The 13,470-nt window shown below is 29.1% G+C and overlaps 1 protein-coding gene across 1 annotated transcript; it reads right to left on the bottom strand.

Annotated features, from left to right (window-relative positions):
* Positions 1–2,506: 2,506 nt before the first annotated feature.
* LOC107934638 (zinc finger protein 1) lies at positions 2,507–3,863 on the bottom strand. The gene has a single exon (XM_016867113.2). It carries the CDS (start codon positions 3,498–3,500, stop codon positions 2,715–2,717), a length of 786 nt encoding a protein of 261 aa, XP_016722602.1. The 5' UTR covers positions 3,501–3,863; the 3' UTR covers positions 2,507–2,714.
* Between the last annotated feature and the right edge of the window lie 9,607 nt (positions 3,864–13,470).

Genomic DNA, 13,470 nt, shown 5'->3' with positions numbered 1-13,470 from the left:
CTCTTTCTCGAATAACGTGAAATATGTTTCTTTTCTAATTTTTTTTTATTTTATTTTAACACGAGGATCGTATTTTTAATTTTTTCAAGGTTCTCAATTTTTGACATTAAGACATTAAGTAATCAACTAGGTACCAATTTTGGGCGTATCGAGGGTGCTAATCCTTCCTCGTGCGTAACCGACTCCCGAATCCGTTTTCTGAATTTCGCGGACCAAACTTGGTGTTTTAATAAAATCAAACCGTTTATTAAAAAAGACCACTTTTCGAGGTGATCCAATCCCACCTTATAAAAAGGATTGGTGGCGACTCCTGTTTCATTTTTTTCAAAACCCAAGTCGACCCCGTTTTGTCAAAAAATGGTGTCAACAATAATGATTAAATCTATAACTTTTGTAAAGTACAAGGACTAAAATTAGTAAATTTTAACCTTTTCCATATGGGGTGGACTAAATTTAAGCATTTAATCCCATCCCAGCTAGGACACTAATATAAAGAAGGCAGCTGAGGCATTGTATTATTATGAAAACTACCAAACACAAGGTGACCACATGGTGCTTATATCAAGAATACCAAAAATAGCATACATTTCTTTGATCATATGTTGTAATTAATTTTAAAGTCACAAAAAGAGAATACATTTCTTTGGTTATGGTTAGAGGATCTTTAGAAGGAAGACTACTTACTTCTATTGCTTGAATTTTTCACCTAATTCTCAGCCAGCAAATTCAAATCCTCGTGTGTTTTCATATGTCACTTTCAAGTGTTTCTTAATTGAGAGGCAAAACCAAAGGTTGTCTTCTCTTTTTTTATTTTAAATACATACCATCAAAATGAAATTGACAGTCCATCTGATTTTTGCCATGTTGCTTTGGAAAATGTCGCATTTCAATTTTCAAATTCTTTTTACAAGTTAAGCAATAAAAATTTTGTTAGAGATGTATGACTCGAATCTCATCACTTGTTAAAGACATAAAATACTGTGGCAAAATAAAGGGATCTTTGGGAGCGAAAGGTTGAGGGCCGAAGTAGAATCCGTATGGAACTACACTTCTTTTATTCGATGTTGATTAGAATAAGGTTTTTCAACTTTTAAATAGATATAATCGAAACTCTTCTTGTATCATTCGCTTTTTAATAGTAGTGAATTTCTTCTCCTCTGCTTGTGATTTTTTCCCGAAAAGGTTTTTACGTAAAATAGATGTATTCTTTCTTCTTTCTTTTTTTTGCGATCATTTTATTGCCATTATCAATGTGTTTGATATTTTAAAATAAAATTTTGAATTTTTTTAAGATCCAATTATGGATGAATATTGAAAAATCTTAAATACAAAAGTATGCTTCTTATCATTCTATTCAATCTAATCCCATGATAGTGTGCGATTTTTCACAATTATTAAAAACTATCTCAATAGTGAGATTTTGTGTTACTTTACAACGTGGCTATGGGAAAATTATGCTATATAAAATAATGATTTACATTATCTAAATTAAACCCATCAAATCAATCTAGACCCACTCTCAATTGGAGCGGTTCAATAAGATCACTTAGGTAAGATATAAAGGCAAATAAGATTTTTGTTACATAATTTAATATTCTGAAATGATGTGGTTGCATAGCTGAGAATCACCATAGTCTCATATCTTCTTTTTCCTTTTTCTTTCTCTTTTTTAATCCAAATTTGATGCGAAGTCCAATCCTTTCAACAGAGATGAGCTTTTCCTTCGAATACAAGTGTGGGTCAAAAATGTTGTCGTTTGAGACAATCACAACCATCCAATTTGTGTACACTTAGTGGACCATATTTGTTTCACACAATAACAATTTGAAGTGACAACCAAAAAGTAATCCCACACATAATTTTTGTACTCAATGTCTTGGGCCAATTTTTTGCCCCAATAAAACATCAAAGACTTTGATGATACATGGAATATTGCATCTATTTAAATTATGCATCTTTATAATTTTATTTTGTTTTTTTCATCTCCTAACCAAATTTCACATGAATTCTTTTAATGAGCAATGAAACCTCATTAAACAAATGTGCTAATTGTGTGTTAATTTACAATGCTTTGTAAATGTAAATCATTGAAAATACTACTAGGCTATCCTAATTATATATATATATTATGTTCATATTCATTTTACGATTCATTTCCTTATAATTGGAGCCAACACTTGTTAATGCCCTAATTATATATTTATACCTACAAAATTGCATCTTGAGTTCTTTATGTAAAGTAGCGAAACTTAAAACCAAGTTCATGCATAGTTGAAAAGCTATTTCTACTTATAACTACTCCTAACCTTAAAATTAGAGAAAAAAAAGTATATAAACATTTTCAAATATATGTCCTCCTCGTTACTACAATAATAACAATGTTAATTAAGCTAAAGTTTTAGAAAGCAATCTTCGTATAATACGTGAATAAAAGTGTATTTATATCGTCGATGTCAATATAGATTGGATAAAAGAATACATAGAAAATGATTTTGCTAGCCTCAAATTATAGAAAGTTAATTTCAAATAGTAGAATCTCTAAAAGTTTTCTCTAACCAAAATGCAATTACAAAAGATCCAACTAAAACTTAAAAAAGGGAAATAAGACAAAGAGGAAAACTCTAGCAAAATTAGACAAAAAAACAACAGAAAAGAAAATGTTAACTAGAATACTCTGTGATTAGCAAAGAAGAAGATTATTAAAACTAGACTACTTAGAGCTTCAAAGACAAGTCAAGTTTCAACTCATCTTGCTTAGTGTTGAAAGGGTTAACACTACTACTATCCCACCAATATCCTTTCATCCCTTCAGTGGATGGACCAAACTTCCGTACACTACTTTCGAACCTAGCAGCAGTACCGTTACTTGTCGATGATCCCACATGAAAATTCTCTAATGAAAGATGCCCAATTGCCGGTGTTTGATGAATAGGCCGTCTAGACCATTCATTATGCCCGTATATATGTGTTGATGAAGGAATAGATGGCTTGTGTATCATAGAATGGACTTGAATCCCAAGCGATTTATTGAAAGAGCCATGCAAAGGAAGGGAAGCCATGGTGGAATATCGACCAGAGTGTGTATTAGGGTGACCAAAAGCTGCAAAAGAAGCTCCACCACCACCACCACCATCACCACCAAGGCCAACAACAACCCTTTGTTGCCCTCGTTTGGCTAGTGTTCTTTCTCGTTTATGTGCATTTTGATGCCCTCCTAAAGCCTGTGAGCTATAAAATTTCCTTTGGCAATAATTACATGAAAACACTCTAGGCTCGGTTTCATTACCTTGAGGAGTTCCCAAACAATCTTGATGATTATCAGACGAAACGGTGACCTTGAAACATTCGATGAGATTGAGTTCGGGTTTCGAGTCATCTTTGTTGGAAAGGCTCAGATCCAATACAAGATCATAGTTGTCATCATCTTTGAGACCATTCGATACCGAGTTGACGGTCGAAGTTTCAGACAGAGATGGTTCTGATGATCTAGGAGGCTCCATAAGAGAAGGCGATCAATATGAATAATATGTGTCGAGAATTTAGTCCTCGCGGAGGTTTAATAGGAAAGAGAGGTGAAAATATTTATGAGTATTGTAATAAATGCACCCCTTTCAACAATGTAAATCTGATATATGTATTTACAGGTACAAGGTCTTAATATTGCAAAATTTAGAGAGAGAAAAGAAAAAAGAAAAGGGTGGAAGAGATGAAGATATGTTTTTTAATCAAACATCTTGATTGAAACTTGAGAGGAATAGCAATGTCTATGTACCTCTTTTTTGTAGCATATACCCCATTAAGTATGTGTTTGATACTTTCTGTTATTTTACATTTTTCTTATCTTTTAGATTCAGCCTTTTCTGGGTATAGTCTGACCCCTAAAAAAATCTAAATATTGAAAACGAAAAGGCAGCTAGCTAGCAGGATGGAAAGGGCTGCTTTTTGTGTGGATTCCATAATTATATAATGGTTTTATAGTTTTTTAAATTTTTTTAATTCTAAAATTTCATTTGATTCCAAAATTATTCTAAAACTGAACTAAAAAGGTCATGTTAAAAGTGTTATGAAGTTCTTTGTACTAGGAGTCGAATTGCATTTTTCCTCTCTACTCAAAATATGGACAATTTAATTTCTATACGTTAAATTAAAGAACAAATTGATCTTTCTATAAAAAATTCTATTCATGTCTATTGTTAAAAAATCAGCATGATGAACACGAGACACCTTGTATAACTGTCTAGTTATTCCATCAATCAAGCTAGTTTTTACCAAAATAAATTGATGAAATGGTTTACTCTTTGATTTAATGTATAATGACTAGTTTATCCATATTTTGAATAAAAATATCAAAATACAATCTGCCTCCCAATATAGGAGGTTGAATGATTCTTTTACCTCATATCATAAATGAAAAAAAATGTTTTAAAGTTAATTTTTAAAAAAATCAAACTTTTTAGCACTCTACTAGAAGATTTTCGCATTCTAAAATCTTCATACCTTTAGTGGTTTCTCGAGCATACTTTGTTTATTCATTCATTGAATGGTAACGGATGGCTTAGCTTTGTAATTGAATTATTAATGAAAATACAGTTAGAATTTGTATGGCAATAATGAGGGGAGAAATATATATATATGAACCTACATCATAGGTACAGTCCGGCAGGGGATTTGCTGAGCTGATCAGATTCCATATAAACCAACCTTGAATCCTAAATATCGGTAGAAATAAGGCAGCTGTGATTTAATGCTAATAAAAGATTTTCGTTAAAATTGTTATATGTATTAAGCACGATACGCAATAAGTTATTAGACAGTTCACAGATGATTTTTAATCAGGAGTAGTTTGTGTACGACCTGTATAAGAAATTATCTATATCAACTATATGTTAGTGTTGGGGGTTCACAGACGACCCTTTGCAATTCACATCTAAGTCAACTTAGGGATAGACCTATAATTGCCTTACCATCTAGCCGATGCGTACAACATTACAGTACACTATATTACCAACTACATAACACTACATGATAAAGAGTGAGCGTCCTTATATAAGCCTGAGTGCACGAGAGACTAAAGATCAACTCCTACTCTAAAAACTTTACACAACAATCTTAGCAATCCTTCTCCGTCTCCTCCTTATTTTGACTCTTCGCTTATCGCAAATGAACTAACACTCTTCTCCACCATCCTTTCCTAATTATTGATTACTTATATCAAATTTTGGAATCATGCCTTTTTTTATGAATAAATTAAAATAAAAACCACCTTCAAATTTAAGCAACTTACATTCAAATGTTGGTCCAACTTGTGATATTTTTAGGCCATGTATAGATTTTACAGCTAAATGTTTAAGGTAAAGAGTTGCAATTGATCAATCATGATAGACCTAATGTACTAAAAAAAAAAGACACTTTTGTTATCAATTTACAAGTGCTAGCTATATATAGGCTAAGTTATTATTATGATAGAGTAGTATATCATATTCCCTTACATGAATTTTTTGAATTGCTTCCCTCCACAATGTTATTAATATATTAATATTACATAATTAAGCAATATGTTCAAAGGTAATGCATGCAGATACGAATCTAACTAATGACAAAATTACACGTAATATGAACAATAAAAAAAGGATAACAAAAATTAATGACAAGCTGTATAGCAAAACAAAGAAGCCAAAGTGATTCCAATCTGGTTTAAAAAAAATATTGACACCCATTGGTTCTTTAATTTTTAAAAGCCATTATTTTCATGAATTGTTATTTGATGAAAACTAAAGAAGAAAGTCACTATCATTTTTTTGATACCGACTCAAATTAATCACTTTATTACCACCTCATATTATTTATATCATGGGGAATTTAGTAAATTTTCATTTTAACCTTCTGAAATTTTGAAAATTTTTATTTTAATTTTATAATTGATGTTTAAAAATATGATAATTTCTGTTTGGCTCTCTTAAAGCAGGGAAATTATTTTATGAGTCTTTCCTACCACATCATGCATGGTCCTTTTCCAATTATTTAATGACATTTTAATAATTTTTTTATGTCATTGACATATAATTTTAGTATTTTTTTACTACTAACCTAGAACCCTAAACCCTAAACTTCAAACCTTAAACCCTTAACTTTAAACTTCAAATCCAAAACCCCAAACTTGAACCCTAAACTTAGGTTCAAGATTCGAGTATGAAGTTTAGTGTTTAGGATTTGGGTTCTGGATTTAGTGTTAGAGTTTAAGGTTTTGGGTTTGGGGTTTAATGTTTAAGGTAAAAAAATTACCAAAATTGTGTGCCAATGATATGGAAAAAAATTGCTAAAATGTCATTAGATACTTGGAAAGAGACTATAAATGATGTGGTGGAAAGGGTTCATAAAATAATTTCTTCCCAAAATCCATTTTTAGCTTGATTTCATTTATAAAATTTATAAATTTTTAAGATAAATTTAATAATATTTTTAATTCAATTTGATAAATTAATACAAAGTAATATTTAAATATTAATTTGATAAAAAATAAAATTAATAATTACAGTACTACGTTATATAAATATTTTGACCCCTAACAAACATTTTTAACTTTGCCCTTTGATGTATATATATAATATTACACTCTTAAAATTATTTAATACATTGTATTTAAAATTCACAAATAGAATTTAAAAGGTTACATGCACTCTTTCTTTTCTTTTGCCAAAGTGACATGTCCTCCTTTTAGGATTTAATAAAAAAATTTAAAATTAAGTATTAAAAAAAACAATGCGATTCAAAAAATTTGAACACCCAATTAAAAACGTATTTAGGGATGATAATGAAGTGAAGTGAGAGGAGGTTGCCAAATCTATCACCGGTTCACCACTCATCCCACTCTATTATGCTTTAATTTATATTTTGTTAATTATTTTTAATATTTTTAAAAGTAAATAAATATTTAAATATAATTTTTTTTTAAAATAAAATGTTAATTTTATATAATAAAGTAAGGGATGAGACAAACAATTACCATAATTGCTCTAAACCCTTGTAAAAAAGAATCTACTCCACCCTGCTTTCGCGTCTCCAAAAAAAAGTATTCCATTCAAATGGATCAATTCAAGCTTTACATTATAAAAAATATTTATTAACATTTTATATTTCAACCTTTTAAATTAGGAAAGATTTCTGAAATAATTATTTTCATAAAAAATAATTCTAAAATAGAATTTTAAAAATAAATTCAAAAGACCCTGGATAAAATGGGGTCTACATTAAAAATTCTCATGAAAGGTATCGTCATTATTTTCAATTTTGGTTGATGAACCCATAATTTATGAAATATATTTATTTGCCAAATTAAGTGAAGTGAGACAAAATTGTTAACTTTGATAAATTGCCTGAAGTTGACATCACAACTTGAGTTATAACTCAAAAAAATTGCAGGGACTGTGCCCCTTCACATATCTGCAATTTTATGAATTATTAAAGCTTCAATGGTGAAATAAATAAAAACATTTCTCTTTTAATTAATAACTTCATCCTACACCTTCAACTCTACCTAGCTGCCATAATTAATTTAAACTTTATATTTTATAATTAGCTTAATTTGACTTTTTTTTAGGTACCTATGTTGGTTTAAAATTAAATCTATGATAGTCATATATCAATTATATGGTAAAAGTATTATCGAAGTTTTTATATTAAGAGTTTGATTGCAATTCGTCTCATCTATTAAGAAATGGACAAATTAGCTTCTATAAATTAGATTATAAAGAATAAACTGATCTTTTTGTTAAAAATTTTATCCATTTCTATTGTTAAAAACTAGTTCTTGTACGTTAAAATGATGTACACATGGAATGCCACGTGTAATGATCTGGTTTTTTTATTAATTATACTAGTTTTTAATAGTAGAACTTGATAAAAAATTTTAACAAAAAAGATCAATTTACTTTTTGATAATGTACAAAAACTAATTTACCTATAAAGGATATAAATACCTCCTAATACAAAAAGCTTTTATAATACTTTAGATGAATTATATATTAATTTTAAATTACCCTAAATTACCTTAAATTCACCCAAACTCCAAATAAATTATAACTAATCCAGAATCCACAATTTCCAAAAATTCTCTCTTTTTATTATTAAAAATAAAAAATAATATGTGTTCAATAGTAGGTCTAGGAGCAATAGATGTAATAGCAATAAAAACATATTATTCTTCAATATTATGAAGAATGTAAGAAGATATGAGGTAAAGATCCAATAATGGAGAAATAAAATAATCGGACCAACATCAACCTACCCCAAGAAACTACCACTATTTCATATCCACATTCATTATGGTTTTGTTTTTTTTTTTCACAATAATTGATATTAAGGTTTAGATTAATAAAATTGTTGAGAGGAATGAAGTCCCAACAAAGAATATAATTCTTCTTTCGAAAGAAGAAAATGGAAAATAGAATCAAAACCCTTTTGGGGAAAAATATGTCAAAAATTTTGAAATCTTAATTTTCGAAAGAGCATTGTATGGATTTGATGTAAGGACATAACGAAATTGTTGTTTTTAAGGGATTCGAGTTATGATATGCATTGCCTATGGTCTATAATGACCAAATTAGGATGTAGGTAAGATTATTGTACTAACAAGCTACTTAAATTAAATATTGTCATTGTCAAGCAGAGTATCTTGAGCTATAGAGAAAGTCAAAATCCAATATCTTAATACTCAATTCGGACAGTTTTTACAGTTAAAATTAGGATATTCACCGTCGATAGCAGTGGTTGTTTTTTTGCCACAAAAACTCTGAAGAGATAAACAGTTAACTATTAGATGTGCTCCATTCCGATAAGTAGGAATTGAACCCTCAACCACATGGTTGAGGATCGAGGTGAGCAACTACCACACATTGTGATTAAACCTTAAATTTTGTTATTTAGATATAAATAAATGAAACTCAAACTCAAACAATTGAATATATAAATAATATAAATGTAATTAAACTGACCTTAAGTAATTCGAGCTCGAATCAAGTTTAAACTCCATCTCCTCACCATTGAAATTTGGATCAGCGTGAATACAAACGACAAGGTTAAAGAAAGCTTTGCTCTTAGAAAAGCAGTTGAGGTTAATGACCCCAAGACAACGACCTCAAAGAATAACATGAAATAGTTCAATGACATTGATGATTAATTAAGAACCCCGTTTGGTTGCTTCACTAACAAAGATCCAAACTAGGGAAGGAGATTGTACAAGTGAGGTAGAGAAGAAAACCCCAACAAATGAAACAAAGGCCAATTAATGGAGGGTGGAAACTTTGACACAACGCCCTCATCACCCTGAAAATTGGATCCCTTCTTTACCTACTTGGGGCACACACTTCCATAGATTTCCAAAAACGACTTGCATGAGAACAACGTCTACCTTGCATTTAATTTGCTGCTTTAATTTTTCTTCCAACAACTTAATTACTCCATCCGAATGTTCTTTAGCTGTTAATTGGCCTCCCTTTAACTAAACCGTGTCATTTCTGGCTCTTCATTCCTATCTTTTAGTCACCAAAGCTCAAAGGCGCAATGGACCGACAATTTTTGTAAAAACGTGCGACGTTTCATCTTGATATATATTAAAATCATAGATATATGATTATGTTATATATTATATATATTTGTTGAAAGTTTGATAGAGAAGTTTGCGAAATATCATTTTTTGCGCAGTTAAATAGACTCCTAACAATGTCAAGGTATTATCCTCTTGTGGGGATTTTATCTCCCGTACTCTATCAAGATCCAACTTACCTTAAGAGATACAAGCGGGTGAGAATACATCTCATTTGATAGAAATACGACCTACAAGACTTGGGGGAGATGTGTCAATATTGCGGTAGAATTAATTATGGAAGTCACTTAGGTGCATAGAATTAAAGCTTATAGGAAAGCCTCCCACCTTCCTAATTAATTTTACATGCAATATGGACATCTTTCCCTGAGTCTTACAGGTTGTTTCTCCATCACCTGAGGTGCTCTCAGCTCTGTGAATCAAGCCTCTTAAGAAATTTGGCTCTCGATAGAGTATGGAAGATAAAACTCTTACCAAATGATATTAATTTAACTTTATTAGGATCCAACTGACTACCTTATAAACAACACTTTAAAGATTTCTTCTGAAACCGCCAATCCTTTCAATAATTTTATATATTTATAATATTAAATTAAAATCTATTACTAAAAATCTCTTCGAGGAAAATAAAGTGAAGATGAAAGTTTGAACTATTGGGAAAGTTTTAGTCACCAAAAATGACATTGCCAAATGTCTCTACGTGAGTACACTATATGGACATGAGCAGACAAAAAGATGGACATTGTAACCTAAAACCATGAGGCCTATAGTACACTTCCACGTTTTCAAAATACGATGTCAGATTTGTCGTGATGTGAGGACGATGATAAGTGGCCGACCAGTAGATGGAGAGAAGCTTAGGTCATGATGTGAAAAAAGGCCCCATAGTGGTGTCCCATTGGTAACTTCTATTTTATTATTAAATTTGATTTTAATATTTAATTTAATATTTAAATTTTTTATTATTTTAATTTGGTATTTGAGTTTTACTTCAATATTTAATTTAGAGTCTAAATTAAACAATTTAATTAATATTTAACATGTGTACTCTAGTAAAAAATATACGTATTTAATTGAGATTAAAAAAATTCAGTTATCAAATTAAACATTTAAGTTAAATTCAAATACTTAATTAAAAAAACTCAAGTATCAAATGAACTAAACCAAATTCCAAAATAAATATTGAAACTAAATTTAATTACAAATTAAAACTAAATTCAGATATTGAATAATATATTAATCCTTTCATCAATGTTACTTATTTTCTTATAAATAAAAAAGAAAATGGAAAAACCTAAAGCATAAAAGGCCCATATATTGAGATAAGAATCGTCATGTACATAAATATATTATTGACATAATAAGTTGATGAAAACATAGAAAAGATGGGAATGGAGAATAAAGGCATGATTGGTTATGAGTGCACTTTGCTTTTGAATGTTTATCATTATCATTCACCTCCTTCATTTTCCTTTGCTTGGGTTTAGCTGCTTGCTTTGTCTAATCCAATTGGACCCCAAATCTCTTTTGTAGATTTCTCTGTCTCGGAAGCTTTTGCATAAATCAATCTTCGGAAGTAGTAGTTCCATGAGAAAGTTTTAAAGTTCTCCATCACTATCTAACCCACACTTTGTTGTTTTCTTTCTTTTATTAAAAAAAGGTAAACTACATTACTAGTTATCTAAATATTATTTCTTTTACCACTCAATTATGAAAAGTTATAAAATAGTCATTTAATTATTAGTATTTTTTTTGGTAATCCATCTATTAAGTTTTGAATGTTTCCATTTTTATGTTATCCAACTGGTGACTAAAAAACATAAAATTAAATAATTAAATAACTATTTTATAACTTTTCATAATTTCACGATAAAAGAATTCCATAACTTGATTAATATTTGATGCACTTTTAAGTTTATAAGTAAGATTTATATTACAATATATCATTCATGATAAAAAAATATTTTTAAAGATGTTAAAATTTAACTCGTATCATTTAAAATGTGAAATAAAAACTTTAATCTAATAGTATATAATATATCTTTCGTTAAAAAAAAGTCAGACTTGATTTCATCACATTGATCTTTTCTGCTTTTTTATTTCTCTTTCTAAATGATTCAAAAATCTCTGGCCAAAGTTGTTTAACAGTCAATCTAAGCATTTTGTTAGATATTGGTAGATATGGATTAATTTTCAAATGTTATGAAATATTATTTGGTCCCACCTCTTTTATCTTTTAGCAAAAGGACACTATTTGACAAGAGGGGGTTTTAATTTCATCATTAACTTCGTGTATTTAATTGACTATGAGTATACATTTTCTGGCTTTCTTATAATTATGAACAACTTGGTCATATATCAAAATAAATTTTTATTTAATTTTACTTATTTAGCGAAGTACCTTTTGAAATTTTGCATCTATTATACTACTTAACAATATTTGTAAGTGCAATTAAGTATTAGCTCAACTGTCATGAGCATTGTTGTCAATGCAGGAGAACATGAATTAAAGTTTACACCAGACACTCTCAAACTATAACTTTCATTTTAAATTGGTATCCAAACTTTAAAACATTCTAATTACATTCCTAAACTATCGATGTTATATCAATCAAGTCCTTTCATTATTAAAATTGTTAATTTAACCATTAAATAACATATCAAATCTTATGTAGCTAAATTTAAAACAAAAGGTTTAAATGAATAGAACGTTTCTCGCATAAATTTTAAAATTAAAAATTAAAAATAAAGCAAAACAAAAAAAATGTGTGAATTATAAAGCTTTTGTAAAAGTTTCAAAAATATCAAAACTTTAAAGCATCTATCTTTACAATATTCATTTTTTTTAATTTTTTTCATTTTAAATTATGTCGCATAAGATCTAATGTGTCATTTAACAATTAATTTGTAGAGAAAAAATAGTTAAGTTAGTCGTTTTAGTAACGAAAGGACCTAATTGGTATAACTCTGATAGTTTAGGGATTGATGTAATTTAAATTATTTGAAGTTTAGGGATCAATTTAAAATAAGGGTCATAGTATAAGGATGTTTGGTACAATTAACAATAGTACCAACAGTAATAGTAGCAACAACAACAACAACAACAACAACAACAACAACAACAACAATTAAAAACGTAAAGTTGAATACATGTTATACAAGATGTTGTTTGGTAGAAGTACCATGGAGGTCCCCTGTATTAGAAGTCAGATTGCGTTTTGCCCTTTCTACTCCAAAAAAGGAAAATTAGCCTATGAACTTCAGAAAAAATCCAAATAGGTCATTCTATTAAAAATTCCCTATTAAATGATGACGTGGAATGTAGTATCCAAGGTGGAATTGATTTTTTATTTGAAAAAGAAACATAAATTCCAACATGGTATATTATGAAAAAAACAAAATGTAAAAGAACTATGGATACCCCTATACGAGAAGTCAAATTGCATTTTTCCTACTAAAACATAGGTAAATTAGTCCATTTACGTTAGATAAAAAAGCAAACATGTCCTATTAAAAATTTCATCCTGGTTAATAAAGCAACAAAACAATAACATGAGACATACTGCATGTATCTCATGGTGTGGTAATATTTAAAAGAATTATAAAAAATCTTAAAAAAATATTTTATTATAATTATATAAATAAAACACAACCAAGATGAACTTGAACATGATTTTCTAAATAATTATAATAAATTATTTAAAAATTACAAAAAAATGGTAAAATTTATAAAAAGATTATTAAATTATTAAAAATTGTTTTTTTATCCTTTATGAGCCCTATTAAACACTACCTAGTGTCATGGGGCTAAAACTTTAGTCTAGCAAACCACGTATCCTTAAGCGATTTCTTGGGTTCAAATCCTATCT

This window comes from Gossypium hirsutum, chromosome A06 (genome assembly GCF_007990345.1).
Source record: "Gossypium hirsutum isolate 1008001.06 chromosome A06, Gossypium_hirsutum_v2.1, whole genome shotgun sequence".
Classification (NCBI taxonomy): Eukaryota; Viridiplantae; Streptophyta; class Magnoliopsida; order Malvales; family Malvaceae; genus Gossypium; species Gossypium hirsutum.
Note: the sequence above shows the minus strand (reverse complement) of the source record. Positions and strands in the feature narration are given on the sequence as shown.